Source organism: Oncorhynchus mykiss, chromosome 3, assembly GCF_057628025.1.
Source record: "Oncorhynchus mykiss isolate SJ-2025 chromosome 3, ASM5762802v1, whole genome shotgun sequence".
In the NCBI taxonomy this organism is placed as follows: domain Eukaryota; kingdom Metazoa; phylum Chordata; class Actinopteri; order Salmoniformes; family Salmonidae; genus Oncorhynchus; species Oncorhynchus mykiss.
The window spans coordinates 21417395-21437346 of NC_143024.1; the positions used below are offsets into that span (position 1 = coordinate 21417395).

At 44.3% G+C, this 19952-nt stretch overlaps 1 protein-coding gene across 20 annotated transcripts; it reads left to right on the plus strand.

The window, feature by feature from the left end:
• The first annotated feature begins 889 nt into the window (after positions 1 to 889).
• On the plus strand, positions 890 to 18041 carry LOC110508764 (RNA binding protein fox-1 homolog 1-like). 20 transcript variants are annotated; one of them, XM_090224734.1, is made up of 13 exons: positions 890 to 1538; positions 5866 to 6102; positions 7031 to 7155; positions 11683 to 11862; positions 11997 to 12050; positions 12178 to 12270; positions 12359 to 12428; positions 12702 to 12773; positions 13150 to 13288; positions 13408 to 13447; positions 13549 to 13616; positions 16473 to 16554; positions 16742 to 18041. In XM_090224734.1, exons 4-13 carry the CDS (start codon positions 11854 to 11856, stop codon positions 16784 to 16786), a joined length of 672 nt encoding a protein of 223 aa, XP_090080860.1. In that variant the 5' UTR covers positions 890 to 1538; positions 5866 to 6102; positions 7031 to 7155; positions 11683 to 11853; the 3' UTR covers positions 16787 to 18041. The 20 variants fall into 20 exon arrangements, with proteins under 20 accessions (XP_090080860.1, XP_036824279.1, XP_036824281.1 ...); XM_090224736.1 differs by having other exon boundaries at positions 933 to 1538; positions 12702 to 12761; XM_090224716.1 differs by having other exon boundaries at positions 1071 to 1538; positions 13393 to 13447.
• The last annotated feature ends 1911 nt before the right edge of the window (positions 18042 to 19952 follow it).

The following is a 19952-nucleotide window of genomic DNA, read 5'->3' on the forward strand; positions in this document are numbered from 1 at the left end:
TCCCCCCCCCCCACCTATACAGCTGCAAATTGTTAATGTAGTTTGATAAAGTGTAAAGCGTTTGAGAGGACGCAGAGACATCTACAGCACAGTAACGTAAAGGCCTCACCGGCGATATGTCACTCTTGCTAGCTAGCTAACGTTAGCGTGCTAACCACGTTGTACAGTGCGTGGACGACTGACATGACCGAATAAGGCAGAAGTTGAGCCAAACATATACAAAATATGTTGGTCGGTGTAACCGAAATGCACAACTAAACGTATAAATACCTTACTTCTCAACATTGCGACCCTACTTCTATGGAAAAACAAGACAGACTAAAGCGCATAATACGTTATTACCTGTCTTCCACAGGCCAGTACGATAAAGAGGAAGTCAAATTGGATCTCTCCATTATTTATATGGATCCCGCGAACTACATTTCCCAAAAATATGTGACGACACCACTTCAAAGCAGCAATTGGTGAAATACCTCCATCTGTTGTTCAACTCTGTTCGTCAAACTAAAACCGATTATGTTTACTTGCTGAACAAGAACAACTAACTTTTCAAACAACTATCTAGTCTAGTGTACTACACATAATGAACGTTGGATCACCTAGGTATGCCATGTATTATTTTGTGAGCTGTTGTGTAGGCCTCTTCGGTTATTGAACATAGTTTAGAAAATATCTTTAAAAATGTGTAACGTTATGTGTATTAGCCCGGCATCCTATGTCGGGGCTGTGTGTGTGTGTGTATGTGTGTGTGTCAGTGCTACTGGGAGACAGAGAGCAGAGATGTACACACAACAAATGGACCAGAGTGTGTGTTGATTCATTCATTTTTTTTGTAAGGGTAGCTAATGCTTTTAGAAAAGTGATAGCCTACTAACCACCACACCCACTCAAACGACATGTTGCATGTGCACTCACAACAGAAGAGCGTGCATATGGTACCTAGTAGTAGCTAATTGACCGATTGAGAGAGAGCGGGTGGAGGTGGCAGAGAGAGAGAGAGAGAGAGAGAGAGAGAGAGAGAGAGAAAGAGAGACAGGGACTATTTATAATACCCTGAAACGGGACCCTTTACATGTGTTTCTGTCTGTCAGGCCGACCAACTGACAGGCTGACAGACACACAGCAGTGTTCTTTCTAACTTCTCTGCCATATCCTGTCTTCCTACCTAGACAGGTTGACTGTTTCTTAGTTTAGGGAGTTTGTTTTTATTTTTTAAAGCTGAGAGGTTGACTGTAGACAGTTATCCTTCTGACTTTACAGCTCTTCCTCTCATTCACTTGGACCTTCTGTGTTTTCATCACTTGGATTCTACTCTCTCTTCTTAGATTTTCCTACCTTGTTTTTTTCATCTCCTCTGAGCATACCATTCTCTCCCTTTCCCCCTTCACCCTCTCTTGTCCTCCCATCTCCCCACCGTTCCCTCTGTCCTGGTGGTTTTCGGGCTATGCACCATGCTCTCTTCTCCTACAATGATTCTTCAGCCTTACGGACTGCCCGTCTATCCCCAGGGTGCCCAATGTTACCCCAGCCTAGTACAGGTAATCTACCTCTGTCTCTCTCCTTGTTCCTACCATGTTTTAGGCCGGGTGTGTAGCATTGGATGTCTTTCTTGGTACTCTGTCAGTAGACCCAGAGCCACATACAGAGATCAGCAAACTATCCTGCATAGCTGTTGGTGTGAACATGGGTCCCCATTGAATTCTGTATACATGGCTCTCATCTCAAGCGTCATTGAGATAGTTTGGTTTTGAGTCACTGGATATGCTGAATCACATTCAGATTAAATGTATTCAGGCCCAGTATTACACATTATAAATGATACTGTTTGTGTTTGTCATGATGATGATGATGATAGCAGTGGTTTATTGAACTAGATTTCAAAATGTTTAGTTCAGAGTAGTTCACAGCAACTGGTTGCCAGTGTAGATTTGTGTCATGAGATTGCAAACAGCTGCATCTAGGCCTAAATACTGTTGATAGGGCCAAACCCATTTGTTTTAATTGCAATGACACACTGGCAGTTATATTTAATCTGCAGGTCTCAGTGGTGCCAGCAGGTGGTTTTGTTATTGTGTGTGTGTGTGTGTGTGTGTGTGTGTGTGTGTGTGTGTGTCCAGTGAGTCCCTGATGACCCGTTGGTGAATGCCAGCACAGATATGATGTGTGTCTGGAATCTGTCTTCCTTGTCTCTCTGTGTCACAGCCCCTGTATTTTTAGCCTGTTCCTTGAAAAGTAGATTAACACAGAGAGAGAAGGCTCCCATGTCATGCAGATAAGGGGGACACTGATATCCTGATAGTGTGTAGCCTAAGTAGGGGATGAGGACCAGTGTACTGTGCTATGATCAGAACATACCAGCGGAGTAAAATGTCTGACGATCTGTGTTTATAATCATATTACCTGTTCCATATTACTGTACTGTATGTAATATACACTAAGTGTACAAATCATTAGTAACACCTTCCTAATATTGAGTTGCACCCATTTTGCCCTCAGAACAACCTCAATTTGTTGGGGCATGGACTCTACAAGGTGTCAAAAGCATTCCACAGGGATGTTGGCCCATGTTGTCTCCAGTGCTTCCCACAGTTGTGCCAAATTGACTGGATGTGTTTTGGGTGGTCGACCATTCCTGATACACATGGGAAACTGTTGAGCGTGAAATCCAGCAGCCTTGCGGTTCTTGACCCACTCAAACCTGTGCGCCTGGCACCTACTACCATACCCCGTTATTAAATATTTTGTCTTGTCATTTACCCTCTGAATGGCACACTGACACAATCCATGTCTCAGTTGTCCCAAGGCTTACAAATCCTTCTTTAATCTGTCTTCTCCCCTTCATTTACACTGACTTAAGTGGTTTTAACAGGTGACATCAATAAGGTAGCATAGCTTTCGCCTGGATTCACCTGGTCAGTCTGTGTCATGGAAAGATGTTTTGTACACTCAGTGTAAACATACTGAATAGAGTAGACCATAGGGTGTGTGAGTGTTTTTGTCTGTGCGTTTGTATCCCCTGCTTTATGAGCCCTTTTAAAGGGCACATCAGCAGTTTCCTGTCATCTCCGGAGTGTAAATCCTCCAGCAGCTGTCCCAGCAACCACCTGTCTCAGAGCCGGTGACCTTTGACCCTAAGACCTGACAGCTGAATAGGGGGAGGAAGGACAGAGGGGAACAAATGGCAATCAAAAATAAAGTTGAGACACATGGCTGTGTATAATGTTTGTTTGCTGACAATGTAATACTGTACTGGGAGTGGGAGACAAAGAGAGAGAGAGAGAGAGTGTGTGAAGGTGGCCAGTGTTAGTATCAAATAGATTCTATTATCTCCCCCTGTCAGACACTCTCCATGTATGGTGTGAGCTTGGGAAGGTCAGATATTGGGGGGTGAGGTGGGGCAGGGGGGGGACACAATACAGGCATGTGTGTCGGTGTTGACATGTCCTCTAACATAGTTACTGTGTGTACTGATTGCCAGGATCTGCCATGTGAAAGCTGAAAGGACAGTTTCTGAATGATTATGCGTCAACCCTGGAATAAACCCAGATATACAACACACATGCCTTCCAATATCACTAGACAGGATGCAGAGTAGTACATGTAAAAACATGTTATCTTTAAAGGTTTTACTCTGATTTTTTACATGGTTGTTGTTTTGGCCCATTTGAAAGCACTATATGTAAGATGATGTGCTAAATGACTAACCTTGTAAATGATATGCCTGTAAATCTATTCTAGAGACCTAATACATTCAAGATGGTATCAGTCTCACTCCTGACCATCTCCCGGTGGAATTTCTAAAGTAAGAATTCAGAGGTATAGGAGGAACACCTGTGTGGTCTGTCAAGAGAAATCGTGTACTTTGTACTGAAACCCCTGATGTTTGATAGGAAGAATCTGAGACCTACACAGACAAGGTGTTCCTTTTCCACTCCTAGTGAACTAAGATAGTATATCTTATATTTAACATTACATTTACATGTTAGTCATTTAGCAGATGCTCTTATCCAGAGTGACTTAGTGAGTTCATTCATCTTAAGATAGCAAGGTGGGACAACCGCACATCACTGTCATAGCAACTACGTTGATCCTCAATAAATGAAGTTATCAGCAAAGTCAGTGCTAGTAGGAAAAGACAAGTGTGAGTGTTAGTTCATATCTTAGTATAGTAAGACCTTTGATGCTGTGGTTTTACCTGCAGTAGCCACACTGTCTTCTTAGACCTATGAGAATGTAGGACACTCTCCCTGCGTATCAGAATCAGCTGATCGTACAAGGTTTAAATGATCAGATCAGCTTTCATACCTTCCTCCACTTCGCCCTCTTCAATTTCACCATCAGTCCTATCTCACCCCATCCGATGAGTGCAACAGCTGATGGACAGATAGAGAGAGAGGGGGAGGAGGAGGAGAAGAGGTTGGAGAGAACAACATGAATTTGTATTAAATTACAGCCAGTCTGACATATAGGCCTTTAGACCTTGTGACACTTACTATGTTTACAACTGTAAAGGACAACATAAAAATCTACTAATGGCGCTGCCAATCTTCTGGTTGACCTCTGGTCAGTTTCAGAGTAGAGATATAAGGGTTTATTAATGTGCTTTAATGTGAAAGATATAAAACTACCCAAATGTTTCCTGCCTGCTTTTGTCTCTTCAAAGAGTCTGGTCAAATAGAAGGTATTGGAATGATATGAATATTTACAAGGCATAGGAATATTTAAAAGCCAATACATCAGCAATTACAGGGTAATAATAAGGATAGTATTCTTAGAGGTGGCCTTTTAGTGGGCAAGTTGAAGTACGGCTACAGTATTAGCTTTTAATGTAGAAATTACACATTTTTGTGTAGCTCTCCTAAGTTTTTAGTGTGTTTCTGTGAGGAGGGGGAGGCGGTTAAAAGTTATTGACAGGTACAAATGACCACAGCTGGCATAGCCACTCCAGCTCCCCCTGCTCCCAGAACTCCTGTCATGTGATTGGTGGTTAAGTAGAACTTATGGTGTAGTGGGCGGGTGGAAGCCGTCATTAAAACATGTGGCAGTTGTTGGACAATGTACCAGAGAATCAGATATGCAGTGACGGGGTAAGACAATCATCTATTCTCCTGTTGTGTCTGTGTCACCACTATCACTTTTCATTGTGTGACAATTGGTCACGTCACTGTGTGAACTCTGCTTTCTTGCTGTTTATTTTTGGTACATTGAAGAAACAATGGATTGGAATGGATTTGGTACATTGATTAGATGATGATGATGATGTTGAAGGTATTAGTCTGGGATCAGTTTCGTGCGGAGTTGATATTTCATTACAATTAAGTGTTTGCAGGTGCACTGTTTCGGCATAAGTGGTAAAGTATTGGATATTTGCCAGATACTCTTTTCCAAAGGAGGCTGAATCCTGAATGAATACTCAAAAGGAATAGTATACATATCATAGTGAGCTGTACTGCAGGTATGAGTCTGTAGTGTGGATCTTTCTTAAGGTCCTCTAGTTTTGTACCAGCTGTGCATATCTAAACTGCCCAGCACCACTCAACCATTAGACATTTCCCAGGTGATATTTTAGACTCAAAAACTCAGAGAAAATGACTTTTATGAAGCCTGATGTCTTTGTGCTTACATTAGAGATGATTCTATGGGCAGTCACACATTGTCAATGAATGTATGCTGTGAATCTATCTATTTTTAATGTAATTAATGAATATGTGGTGATAGTATTATATATATTTTTTTCTTATAACAAGAGTCACACTCACTATTACAATTTCAATATGGTTTATCCTACAGCTAGGTTGGATAGATACTATGACAATGTTATTTTGATTGATTATTGACTGATTCTCTTCTCTCATTCAATCCCAGGGAGGCCCTGGGCAGGAGGCCTGCCCCGGCAGTGGTGACCCCACCCTCCCCCAGGTCTATGCCCAGCCTCCCTCATACCCTCCACCAGGACAAGCTCCTCCCACACCTGCAGGCAGACTTCCTCCTCTAGACTATAGTTCCGCCCACCCCAACTCAGAGTACCAGGAGCATCACCAGCTCAGAGTCTATCAGGGCCCGCAACACGAAGGGGCTGACACTCTGGCAGCCATTAGCACGGTAAGAACAACATGATAGACTGGAGGTGTGGGACTATAGAAGTAGTGTCCAGGAAAGATAGAGAGACAGAGATACTTTGTAATCAAGATATGTAGCTACTGTATGTGTATATGGGGGAATCACATGTTGTTTGTAACCTATTTCTATGAGGGGATTTTATTCTAATCAACATGTCATACAAAGTTTGAGGAAATTCTTTGTCAGTAACATGGAACACACACACACAGAGGACCCTGCTACTTCTATGTTTAGCTCCCCAACTCCACTCCTGTGCCCATGTAGGGGAATCTCCTCTGGCACCCAGCAGAGCAGATAGGGGCAGCTGAGAGGAGATTCATTTTTGAAAGTGAATCCCCCCCATCTCTCTCTCTCTCTTTCCCTCTCCCATTTATCTGGAAATAGAGCAGGTAACCCCGAAGCCGTTAACATGCAGTATGTCTGTGTAAGATCATGCACCGGGTTACTGGTAGGGGGTCGGGGTAAAGAAAGTTGAGAAAGGAGAAGTTAAAAACACTGGAGAATGGAACAACACAGTATTTAAATGTAGGATTATAATTTAAATGTATTTTGGTATATTGTATGGCATGTTATTAGGTAAGTTATCAGGGTTCAATGTAATATTTCCTACTATTTATTTTCATATAGTCTACAGCACAAAATGACATGTATTTGATGGGATCTTATGTAATTTCATTAGGAACAAGGCCTAGTTTCTGAACTTATAATGAGGAAAACATGTACATGTATGTTTATGTCCAGTGTCCTGGTAGGCTTTATATACTGTAGGTTATTACTGTAGACAAAGACAGAGGTGAATGGTGAATCAAGGTCAATGCATTGTGACTGTGAAGTCCTTTTCCCTGCCTCAGCAGCTCTTTCTGATGTCATAACTGACTTTTATGGCCACATTTATATATTCCATCACTAGAGCCCCTGACTTACAAGGTCCGTCCTGATTTTCGGGGAAAGTTGAGACGCCGCCATACATCATGGAGGTGGGGTCAACAGGGGAGGCCGAACGGGTGACCCCTCCCCCTCCGAAATATCGTCCAGGTTCAGAAATCAATTTTGCATCGTGACATGACACCAACATCCAACCCAACCCACCCACCCCTTTCTTCCACTCCCCCCTCCCCTCTCTTCACTGTCCCACTTCCCATGTTTCTGGTGTGTGTGTGAGGATGATGAGGAGGTGGTGTTTGTGTGAACCATGCTGCCATGGGAAGCCAGTATATAACAACATAGCAGTAGCCTGTATGTACTGTATGTGTTTGTGTGAATCTTTCTCTCTCTCTCTCTCTCTCTCTCTCTCTCTCTCTCTCTCTCTCTCTCTCTCTCTCTCTCTCTCTCTCTCTCTCTCTCTCTCTCTCTCTCTCTCTCTCTCTCTCTCTCTCTCTCTCTCTCTCTCTCTCTCTCTCTCTCTCTCTCTCTCTGCCTGAATGTGTCTCTCTATCCCTCTCCCTCCGTTTCTACCCCACTTATTAATACATGCCCCCTCGGAATCTTGAGTAATGATCTTTAACCTTTGGCAGAAAAAAGCAGCACCGTGACCCCAAACTGACATTTAGAACATTCAACTTTGACCCTGCCCGGCACTATGCCTCCCAGCTCCCACTCCTCACCCCAACCCCAAGCTTTTTGCGCAAGTTCCTGCCTTGTTCACTTTATCTTTTTGTTTAATTTATTATTTATCGTTGCTCTGAGGACATTGTGCACATCTCTTTCTATCAGCCTTCCTATATTATAATGCTAATAATATCTGTGTTTTCATTTCTGCATATTAGGATCTGTATTTTGATTTGCATTAATATTTATCTGACTTCTTTCAAGCCTGCATTCACCTTGATTTTCAATTTAAAGATATTTTTCACTTTTGCCATTGTTTTCTTTGCTATTTTATTCTTCCTTTCACATTGCACTCTGCTCCCTCTCTCCTATCTCCCCCACTGCTATCTCCCTCTCTCCTATCTCCCCCACTGCTCTCTCCCTCTCTCCTATCTCCCCCACTGCTATCTCCCTCTCTCCTATCTCCCCCACTGCTATCTCCCTCTCTCCTATCTCCCCCACTGCTCTCTCCCTCTCTCCTATCTCCCCCACTGCTCTCTCCCTCTCTCCTATCTCCCCCACTGCTCTCTCCCTCTCTCCTATCTCCCCCACTGCTCTCTCCCTCTCTCCTATCTCCCCCACTGCTCTCTCCCTCTCTCCTATCTCACCCACTGCTCTCTCCCTCTCTCCTATCTCACCCACTGCTCTCTCCCTCTCTCCTATCTCACCCACTGCTATCTCCCTCTCTCCTATCTCCCCCACTGCTATCTCCCTCTCTCCTATCTCCCCCACTGCTCTCTCCCTCTCTCCTATCTCCCCCACTGCTCTCTCCCTCTCTCCTATCTCCCCCACTGCTCTCTCCCTCTCTCCTATCTCCCCCACTGCTCTCTCCCTCTCTCCTATCTCCCCCACTGCTCTCTCCCTCTCTCCTATCTCACCCACTGCTCTCTCCCTCTCTCCTATCTCACCCACTGCTCTCTCCCTCTCTCCTATCTCACCCACTGCTCTCTCCCTCTCTCCTATCTCCCCCACTGCTCTCTCCCTCTCTCCTATCTCCCCCACTGCTATCTCCCTCTCTCCTATCTCCCCACTGCTATCTCCCTCTCTCCTATCTCCCCCACTGCTATCTCCCTCTCTCCTATCTCCCCACTGCTATCTCCCTCTCTCCTATCTCCCCCACTGCTATCTCCCTCTCTCCCCCACTGCTATCTCCCTCTCTCCTATCTCCCCCACTGCTATCTCCCTCTCTCCTATCTCCCCCACTGCTCTCTCCCTCTCTCCTATCTCCCCCACTGCTCTCTCCCTCTCTCCTATCTCCCCCACTGCTATCTCCCTCTCTCCTATCTCCCCACTGCTATCTCCCTCTCTCCTATCTCACCCACTGCTCTCTCCCTCTCTCCTATCTCCCCCACTGCTCTCTCCCTCTCTCCTATCTCCCCCACTGCTCTCTCCCTCTCTCCTATCTCCCCCACTGCTATCTCCCTCTCTCCTATCTCCCCACTGCTATCTCCCTCTCTCCTATCTCCCCCACTGCTATCTCCCTCTCTCCTATCTCCCCACTGCTATCTCCCTCTCTCCTATCTCCCCCACTGCTATCTCCCTCTCTCCCCCACTGCTATCTCCCTCTCTCCTATCTCCCTCACTGCTATCTCCCTCTCTCCTATCTCCCCCACTGCTATCTCCCTCTCTCCTATCTCCCCCACTGCTATCTCCCTCTCTCCTATCTCCCCCACTGCTATCTCCCTCTCTCCTATCTCCCCCACTGCTCTCTCCCTCTCTCCTATCTCCCCCACTGCTCTCTCCCTCTCTCCTATCTCACCCACTGCTATCTCCCTCTCTCCTATCTCCCCCACTGCTCTCTCCCTCTCTCCTATCTCCCCCACTGCTATCTCCCTCTCTCCTATCTCCCCCACTGCTCTCTCCCTCTCTCCTATCTCCCCCACTGCTCTCTCCCTCTCTCCTATCTCACCCACTGCTCTCTCCCTCTCTCCTATCTCACCCACTGCTCTCTCCCTCTCTCCTATCTCACCCACTGCTCTCTCCCTCTCTCCTATCTCCCCCACTGCTATCTCCCTCTCTCCTATCTCCCCCACTGCTATCTCCCTCTCTCCTATCTCCCCCACTGCTATCTCCCTCTCTCCTATCTCCCCCACTGCTATCTCCCTCTCTCCCCCACTGCTATCTCCCTCTCTCCTATCTCCCCCACTGCTCTCGCTCACTCATTTTTTTGGTGTTATATTTTTTTTCATCTTAATTTTCTTGTTTGGACTCATATAATCCCTTGGTTTTTGGAGGACCAACAGACAGACACTGGCATCGTGGTGCATTTTGGGATAGTGGATGTTTTGGTTTTGAAGCACATTACTATATCCTGTATGGTTTTGCATGGGGGCATTTTAATGAGATTATATTATGAAAATGTATTCCTGCAGGCTTACTGTTTATGTGTCTATATAATCTATGTCACCTGAACTACCTAGTTATTATGAATTTCTAAGTATAATTCATCACAATTATGTTCAGTATGATATTGTATTTAGTTACAGTTCCTCCAAAGTATTTCTGTTGGGGAAGCTGTTACTTTCAGTAGTGGCTGGTTGTTATAACTGAATCAACATGACTATGTAGCCTAATATTTAGTTAGTGTACAGCAGAGGAGGCTGGTGGCAGCAGCTATAGGAGGACGGGCTCATTGTAATGGCTGGACTGGAATTGATGAAATGGTACCAAACACATCAAACACATGGAAACAACTTATTTGACTCCGTTCCATGCATTCCATTCCAGCCATTACATTGAGCCCATCCTTCTATAGCTCCTTCCACCAGCCTCCTCTGCTCTACATATTTTTTTTAATTTTCTAACGGGCATGTATTTAAACGCCTCACTAAAATTAGGTACTGTTCACGCCTCCTCACTCCTGCCTGAGAAGGATCACTGGGTGCTGAATGCTTATTTGGACTGAGTTGTGATCACTTGATTAAATTAAAATTATCACCATTTTTCCAATCCAATGCGATGCCTCTGTAATGGGACACTATACCAGAACATGTGAACTGTTTTGATAGATTTTAAAGAAACATTTTGTGGAAAAAATCTGTTTTTATCTCAGAATCCTTTTACTAAATTGTAAATTAGTTGTCTATTCAGAGGTGTACAAGTGCATGGACCAATTGGCAACATGTCCTTAGTTTCCTCTGTAATCTCCCCCCTTCTTTCTCTGCCTTTCCCTTGAAACCTTTTTTATATCCTTCTCCTGCTCTCTGTCCTTCTATCCTCCTCCTCTCCTCATCCTTTCCTCCTTCTTTTCCTTCTTCTCCTGCTCTCTGTCCTTCTATCCTCCTCCTCTCCTCATCCTTTCCTCCTTCTTTTCCTTCTTCTCCTGCTCTCTGTCCTTCTATCCTCCTCCTCTCCTCATCCTTTCCTTCTTCTCCTGCTCTCTGTCCTTCTATCCTCCTCCTCTCCTCATCCTTTCATTCTTCTCCTGCTCTCTGTCCTCCTCTCCTCATCCTTTCCTCCTTATTTTTCTTCTTCTCCTGCTCTCTGTCCTTCTATCCTCCTCCTCTCCTCATCCTTTCCTTCTTCTCCTGCTCTCTGTCCTTCTATCCTCCTCCTCTCCTCATCCTTTCCTCCTTCTTTTCCTTCTTCTCCTGCTCTCTGTCCTTCTATCCTCCTCCTCTCCTCATCCTTTCCTTCTTCTCCTGCTCTCTGTCCTTCTATCCTCCTCCTCTCCTCATCCTTTCCTCCTTTTTCTTCTTCTCCTGCTCTCTGTCCTTCTATCCTCCTCCTCTCCTCATCCTTTCCTCCTTTTTCTTCTTCTCCTGCTCTCTGTCCTTCTATCCTCCTCCTCTCCCCATCCTTTCCACCTTCTTTTTCTTTGTCTCCTGCTCTTCCTCTGTCTATTCTCTTTCTCCTCTTCTTCCTTCACTCCTCTCTTTCCTTTACTTCCTTTCTTTCCTCCTCATCTCCTCTATTCTTTCTTTTTGTCCTTTTCTTCTTCCTCTCTTCCTCTCCTCCTCCTCTTCTCTCACCCAGGACGATGCCCTGGTTCCGGTGACCTCTGACTCCCAGGCTCTGAGCGTGTCAGTGTCATCAGGGGGCGGAGCAGGAAGTGGTAGCGATGAGGAGGGGTCAGGCAAGGCCCAGCCCAAGCGTCTCCACGTTTCCAACATCCCCTTCCGCTTCAGAGACCCGGACCTCAGACAGATGTTTGGGGTGAGAGACACAACCAATGGTTATGTCCAGGTTTATTATCCACAAGACATGAAGTCATCCTACGAAACATTGTCATCTCTTATAACCTCAATGATAACCTGTGGACAAGATTGTGATCTGGTTTTGTCTTTCAGCAATTTGGCAAGATCCTGGATGTGGAGATTATCTTTAATGAGAGAGGGTCAAAGGTGAGAGACCACTCAATATCAGAAATGACAAACTGAACAAATGAAACCTGGTTGCCCTATTGTTTTTTGCCTTACCAAGACAATGACAAGTTGGACAATCAGAAATGTTTCTCCTTCCGTCTCTCAGGGTTTTGGGTTCGTGACCTTTGAGAGCGCAATGGAGGCAGACCGAGCGAGGGAAAAACTGAACGGAACGATCGTTGAGGGGAGGAAGGTTGAGGTGAGGAATAACTATCTATAGTATGTCTATCTTGAATATCTGTTTATCTGTCTGTCTTTCTAAGAAATTGTACCCTCTGTCTGTGCAGGTGAACAATGCTACAGCCAGAATAGTCACCAAGAAACCCCAAACACCACTTGTGAATGGTGAGGTTTCAGGTAAGATACCTCTTTCCGTGGCATGTGGGAGATGTGGACATGCACTCTGTACTTCTGAACGGTGTCTGTGTTTTCCCTTTATTCTCCATGATCTCCACTGTCTCTTTCTTCCTTTACTTGTTGTTTAACCTCTTTCTCCTTCTCTCAACATCTCTCTCCCTTTCTCTCTTTCTCTCTCTCTCTCTCTCTCTCTCTCTCTCTCTCTCTCTTTCTCTCTCTTAACTTCTCTCTTGCTCTCACTCTCTGGCTCTCTCTCTCTCTCTCTCTTCGTAGCCCCCGGATGGAAGATCAACCCTGTCATGGGAGCGATGTATGCACCTGAACTCTACACCGGTGAGTTTCAATGTGAGTTTTCGGGTGAGTTTGATTATTTCAATATTAGTTTGTCCTTGTCATATATGTTCTAGTACTGTATCCCTATCAAACCCAATCGGAATTCATGACCCCTTGTAGCGGAGGTCAGTCAGACTCTTGTGATGAGGCCTTGCTACCTCATCACCAAGGAGGAATACTATTTAGGTCTAATGGTTAAGACGTGGGTTTCCCGAGCAGGAGACCCGGGTTCAGATCCCACCTGTGATACTCAACCTCTCTTATCGATGGCTCCAAGAAAGCATGGTCCCTTGGGGGAGTCAATAAACCTGCTTCTAAAGGCAGGGTGGCTACAGTACATATCCTAGTGGGTACTGTAAGCTCTCTCTCTCTTTCTCTCTCTCCTCAGTTGCCAGTTTCCCCTACCCCGTAGCTGCTCCCACCCTGGCCTATCGGGGCTCACCACTGCGTGGGCGGGGCCGGGCTGTCTACAACACAATTCGCTCAGCTGCTGCAGCCGGACCCACTGCCATGCCCGCCTACCCTGGGTAAGATCATTTCTATCTTCAATAAATCTATTTTAAAAATGAATAACCATTTCCATTGTGTAAGTAAATGATTTAATTTTCACTGTTTAATGTGTGAATGATAGAATGTCTCCTTTCAGTGTGCTGTACCAAGATGGATTATATGGAGCTGAAGTCTATGTAAGTGGACATTTTTCTTCTGATTTCAGCTTATTTCAGGCAGTCTACCTTGTGTTTAGCTAAAAGTTTATCTTGTCTCTGAATGTCTTTTTTCCTATCAGGGCGGGTATCCTGCAGCGTACAGAGTTGCCCAATCACCATCCGCTGCCACAGCAACATACAGTGATGGGTGAGCAGCAGCGCCCAATGACTGACAATGTGACTCTGTTTGTATGAGGATTTCAAGGACTTTTTCCTTCAAATGGGGACTTAGAACATGAGATAAGCAGCACTCTAATGTTGAGGTTCTGTGGTCTTCAAGTCTGGTCTATGGAGCCTCACTTTTTGTTCTAACACAGTACTAGCACACCTGTTTAGTAACCTGGACGGACATAGTGAACGAAAATCCAAGACACTCAAATTAGAATGATACGTTTGGTATGGTACAGTGGGGCAAAAAAGTAGTTAGTCAGCCACCAATTGTGCAAGTTCTCCCACTTAAAAAGATGATAGAGGCCTGTAATTTTCATCATATGACAGACAAAATGAGATTTTTTTTCCCCAGAAAATCACATTGTAGGATTTTTAATGAATTTATTTGCAAATGATGGTGTAAAATAAGTATTTGGTCAATAACAAAAGTTTATCTCAATACTTTGTTATATACCCTTTGTTGGCAATGACAGAGGTCAAACATTTTCTGTAAGTCTTCACAAGGTTTTCACACACTGTTGCTGGTATTTTGACCCATTCCTCCATGCAGATTTCCTCTAGAGCAGTGATGTTTTGGGGCTGTTGCTGGGAAACACGGACTTTCAACTCCCTCCAAAGATTTTCTATGGGGTTGAGATCTGGAGATTGGCTGGGCCACTCCAGGACCTTGAAATGCTTCTTTCGAAGCCACTCCTTCGTTGCCCGGGCGGTGTGTTTGGGATCATTGTCATGCTGAAAGACTCAGCCACGTTTCATCTTCAATGCCCTTGCTGATGGAAGGAGGTTTTCACTCAAAATCTCACGATACATGGCCCCATTCATTCTTTCCTTTACACGGATCAGTCGTTCTGGTCCCTTTGCAGAAAAACAGCCCCAAAGCATGATGTTTCCACCCCCATGCTTCACAGTAGGTATGGTGTTCTTTGGATGCAACTCAGCATTCTTTGTCCTCCAAACACGACGAGTTGAGTTTTTACCAAAAAGTTATATTTTGGTTTCATCTGACCATATGACATTCTCCCAATCTTCTTCTGGATCATCCAAATGCTCTCTAGCAAACTTCAGACGGGCCTGGACATGTACTGGCTTAAGCAGGGGGACACGTCTGGCACTGCAGGATTTGAGTCCCTGGTGGCGTAGTGTGTTACTGATGGTAGGCTTTGTTACTTTGGTCCCAGCTCTCTGCAGGTCATTCACTAGGTCCCCCTGTGTGGTTCTGGGATTTTTGTGATCATTTTGACCCCACGGGGTGAGATCTTGCGTTGAGCCCCAGATTGAGGGAGATTATCAGTGGTCTTGTATGTCTTTCAGTTCCTAATAATTGCTCCCACAGTTGATTTCTTCAAACCAAGCTGCTTACCTATTGCAGATTCAGTCTTCCCAGCCTGGTGCAGGTCTACAATTTTGTTTCTGGTGTCCTTTGACAGCTCTTTGGTCTTGGCCATAGTGGAGTTTGGAGTGTGACTGTTTGAGGTTGTGGACAGGTGTCTTTTATACTGATAACAAGTTCAAACAGGTGCCATTAATACAGGTAATGAGTGGAGGACAGAGGAGCCTCTTAAAGAGCCTCTTACAGGTCTGTGAGAGCCAGAAATCTTGCTTGTTTGTAGGTGACCAAATACTTATTTTCCACCATAATTTGCAATTAAATTAATTAAAAATCCTACAATGTGATTTTCTGGATTTTTTTTGAAGTGCACCTATGATGAAAATTACAGGCCTCTCTCATCTTTTTAAGTGGGAGAACTTGCACAATTGGTGGCTGACTAAATACTTTTTTGCCCCACTATATGTATTCATTTATGGATGTTCATCATCCATTTCGTATGATATGTTACGAATGGCAACAATTCGTACAATATGCAATACGTATGATACGAATTCCAATTTGTTGTGGCTAACGTTACCTAGGTCGCTAACATTGGCTAGGGGTTAAGGCTAGGGTTAAGGTTAGGGTTTAGGAGTTATGTTAAAGGGTTAGGGGAAGAGTTAGCTAACATGCAAAGTAGTTACAAAGTAGTTACAAAGTAGTAAGTAGTTGCAAAGTTTCTAGCTAAAATGCCAAAGTTGTCCTTAACGAAATTCGAACATGACGTTTGCGTTAAACGCCCACCCAGCCACTCAGAACCGCCCACCCAGCCACTCAGAACCGCCCACCCAGCCACTCTGAACCGCCCACCCAGCCACTCAGAACCGCCCACCCAGCCACTCAGAACCACCCACCCAGCCACTCTGAACCACCCACCCAGCCACTCTGCACCACCCACCCAGCCACTCAGAACCGCCCACCCAGCCACTCTGAACCGCCCACCCAGCCACTCAGAACCACCCACCCAGCCACTCTGAACCACCCACCCAGCCACTCTGAACCACCCACCCAGCCACTCTGAACCACCCACCCAGCCACTCTGAACCACCCACCCAGCCACTCAGAACCACCCACCCAGCCACTCAGAACCACCCACCCAGCCACTCTGCACCACCCACCCAGCCACTCAGAACCGCCCACCCAGCCACTCTGAACCACCCACCCAGCCACTCTGAACCACCCACCCAGCCACTCAGAACCGCCCACCCAGCCACTCAGAACCGCCCACCCAGCCACTCAGAACCGCCCACCCAGCCACTCAGAACCGCCCACCCAGCCACTCAGAACCACCTCCTTTCCTTTTTGCCTTAAGTAACCTTCTGTCTTATATAACCGTACCAAACGTAACATATCATACTAATTTGAGTGTCCCGGATTTGTGTTTACTATGTTACGTCTAGTCAATGAGACCATGCTGGTTTAGTATGTTTTCTCATTTGGGGTTTGGTTTTGTCTGTCCATCAGATATGGCAGAGTTTATGCTGCTGCAACGGATCCCTACCACCATTCAGTGGGACCCACGGCAACATACGGCGTCGGAACAATGGTGAGCCTCTTTAAAACACATAAGCAGTACCTCTCCAACGTTTAAAGTGTTCATGTTACCCACTAAGTCCAGACCATTGTTTCTAGCCACGAGCCAGACTTTAATCGAGCCTCAAAAAGGAATCCGTCTCAACCCGCCAGTGGGCACCGATTCACCATCATATATCATATCTTCTACTTATTTCTAGGCCAGTCTGTACAGAGGGGGATACAACCGCTTCACCCCTTACTGAGCTGCCCAATGGGAGCCTGGAAGCCGTTCTGTGACCCCGCCACCTCATCCGGGATTGGCCAGTCCCAGGACAATAACTCAGGACAGGTTATGACATCACTGAGCTCTGTGTTACCTCCTGTCTGACTCCCTCCACGTGGAGACCGATCCAACCGACTGGACGTGTAAATACTGTAGTAGTTATTCACTATTTATTCTATCAGAGAATACATATAGGATAAAGAGCCTGATCTAATGTATAGACAGTTATTTAAAATCTTTATTTTACACTTAATCTGTATTGTTTGTGCCACAGATTTGTTCCAGGGTTTCAGAATGTAAAGATTTCTGCCTCCGTACCTGGGTTATAAGCTACTCTTTCACTATTCTAACAGAGAGAGTTGAATGTGAGCCATTTTATTTTTCATTGGCTGGACTTCATGGTGAAATACTGCAACTCAAGTGGCACAACAATACTGGTTTCTCTACATGGTGACCTTTGTAAAAAACGTTTTTGATCAACGTCTGAGCTTTTGACTTTTCAAGAGTCAAATTGTAGAGTACAATGACATTTTATACAGTTAAATAACTTATTTTGATGAGTTTTGTCAATGATGTAGCGCACTGTTTGAGGACGTTGAAGTGTGTGTGTGTGTGTGCTTGTGTGTTGGAGTATGTGACGACATCAATACTCAAAGCACAAGCTATGAGAGACAGCAATGGCACTGGTATTGTTAATGTGCACAGTAATCTTTTTTGAAATGCTTCTAGAACCAGAAAACTATAATTTGCATAAAATGTACGTATGTTTTTGCTTTCCTAACAATCTACCTCTGATTCTGAAAAAGTTTCACTTGTCAAAAAAGCATTCAGGAGCCATTACTTCTCTCAACTAATTAACTGTAACAAAACATTTTTTCTTATTTTCATTGTTGAGCTTCTATCCATCTTCTCTCTGCTTTGCATAATGCTCACCCCACTTTATCATTTTTCTATGGCAGCCTTATTCTGGGTTTTACTTCGCTCTGCCTGACAGGCTCGTAACCTCTAATGCGCTTTCCCTTATTTCTTCTGTCCTGTTAAACTCTATGACGTTGTCTGGTTTCCTCTTCCTGTTCTCTCGCCTGCTTCTCTCCATTCTGTTTGAGGATCTGTGTTCCATCCATAGAAATAATCAGATGAGTTCTAGTTCTATGGGTCATCTCTCCTTCTCCATCCTGTACTCGAGCTTCACTGTTGTTTATTTGCTGTTGACCTCTCAATAAAACATTGTTTCTGTTTCCCTTTCCTCTCCTCTCTTTGATTCATGTCATTTTCCTTTCTCTTTTTCAATGCCTATTTTTGCAGTCCTTCACTCTTCTGCTCAAACTTATATTCTCAGTGTTCCTTTTCTCAACATAACTGTACGTTTTGAGGCTGACTGATACCAGTGCAAGAAGGTTGTGAGTGTTTTACAGAAATGACTGTCTGCATATGTTTATGCAACTGTTTCTGGTTCAGTACCTTTGTACTGTATGGACTGAATCTTAACTTAAAATCAGCGCATATAACTTCATATTTGAGTTCTAGGGGGGCAACAGTATTTTACCCTAGACACCCAGCCCTGTACCTGCCTTGCTGTAGTGTGTGGTCTTACTGTGTGTGTTTCAACCTATGGGCTAAACCTCTTCTTTATGCAAAGTTCAGCTTTAGTTTTTGTATACTAATTTCCCCTCTTTCTTTACTGCTTTGTTTTCCTATCTTCTAGGAAGTGGAAAAAGACTCTTTCCAAGCTTTACTGTTGTTGTTCTGTTTTTTCTCACTATTTCTAAGGGGAGCTTAACCCTAACCTTAACCCTACGAGATATAATTGAGGGTTAGATAACCATGCCTACAATATCAATTTGAAATAGAAACTAAAGTCACACTTTATCATGGTATTATTCACTTTCAACAACGGTTTGACTGTGATGCCTTCATCAGGGTATTTTGACATCTAGTAAAAATGTATAATATGGAATAATATGCCTTTTTACTTCTACTCTGCTGTCTCTCTCTCTTTCAAACTCCTCTGCTTTCAAGTCTGTTATTTTTCTATTTTCTTTATGCATGGCTTTCAGATTTATAATTTCCCTTTCTTTCAATCTAATGGCAATTTTAAACTTATTTAGCTTCATTTCTTCTCGTGTTTCTTCACTCTTTATCCGTTTCACCTTTTCTGTATTCATCTTATGGCTTTCTTTCTTCACCCTTTGTCTTCTTCTTTACTGACACATTTGTCTTCATTTTCTAAACTTTATTTCTCTGCTTTGACGCTTTCAAATCATTTCCTCAGCATCTTGACTCTGTATCTTATCATGTATTTCTCTAAATTGTACATTTGCTAGTTTCTTTCACTGTAATGTTACCTTCCTCGCCTCTTACTTCTGCTGTCCTCTTCTCTATTTTCCCAACTGCATTTCTCTTTATTTTCCCCTAAATGGTCCTTTTTCTAGGTTAATCTTTCCTCTTGCAGTCTGCCATTTACACAATCTTGCTTTTTCTTTTCCCAACTTCTGTTTCTGAATTTTATTCCACTTTTCCTCTGCTACTGATATTCTGCAATTCTTTCCTCTTTGTTTCAGATTGACTCTTTCTTTCTAAACTCTCCTTTTGCTTTTTACACACTGTCCTCTTAGCTGTCTTGTAGTCATCTAGCTGTGCCACTTTTACACACTGTTCTCTTAGCTGTCTTGTAGTCATCTAGCTGTGCCACTTTTACACACTGTCCTCTTCGCTGTCTTGTAGTCATCTAGCTGTGCCACTTTTACACACTGTCCTCTTAGCTGTCTTGTAGTCATCTAGCTGTGCCACTTTTACACACTGTTCTCTTAGCTGTCTTGTAGTCATCTAGCTGTGCCACTTTTACACACTGTTCTCTTAGCTGTCTTGTAGTCATCTAGCTGTGCCACTTTTACACACTGTTCTCTTAGCTGTCTTGTAGTCATCTAGCTGTGCCACTTTTACACACTGTTCTCTTAGCTGTCTTGTAGTCATCTAGCTGTGCCACTTTTACACACTGTTCTCTTAGCTGTCTTGTAGTCATCTAGCTGTGCCACTTTTACACACTGTTCTCTTAGCTGTCTTGTAGTCATCTAGCTGTGCCACTTTTACACACTGTTCTCTTCGCTGTCTTGTAGTCATCTAGCTGTGCCACTTTTACACACTGT

Excerpts from the sequence above, each read along its gene's own strand:
- LOC110508764 (XM_036968384.2), top strand. The coding sequence starts at position 1,452 with ATGCTCTCTTCTCCTACAATGATTCTTCAGCCTTACGGACTGCCCGTC. Across the intron at positions 12,429-12,701 it reads TGTGAATGGTGAGGTTTCAG|CCCCCGGATGGAAGATCAAC; the intron begins GTAAGATACCTC and ends CTCTCTTCGTAG. Across the intron at positions 12,774-13,149 it reads CTACACCGGTGAGTTTCAAT|TTGCCAGTTTCCCCTACCCC; the intron begins GTGAGTTTTCGG and ends CTCTCTCCTCAG.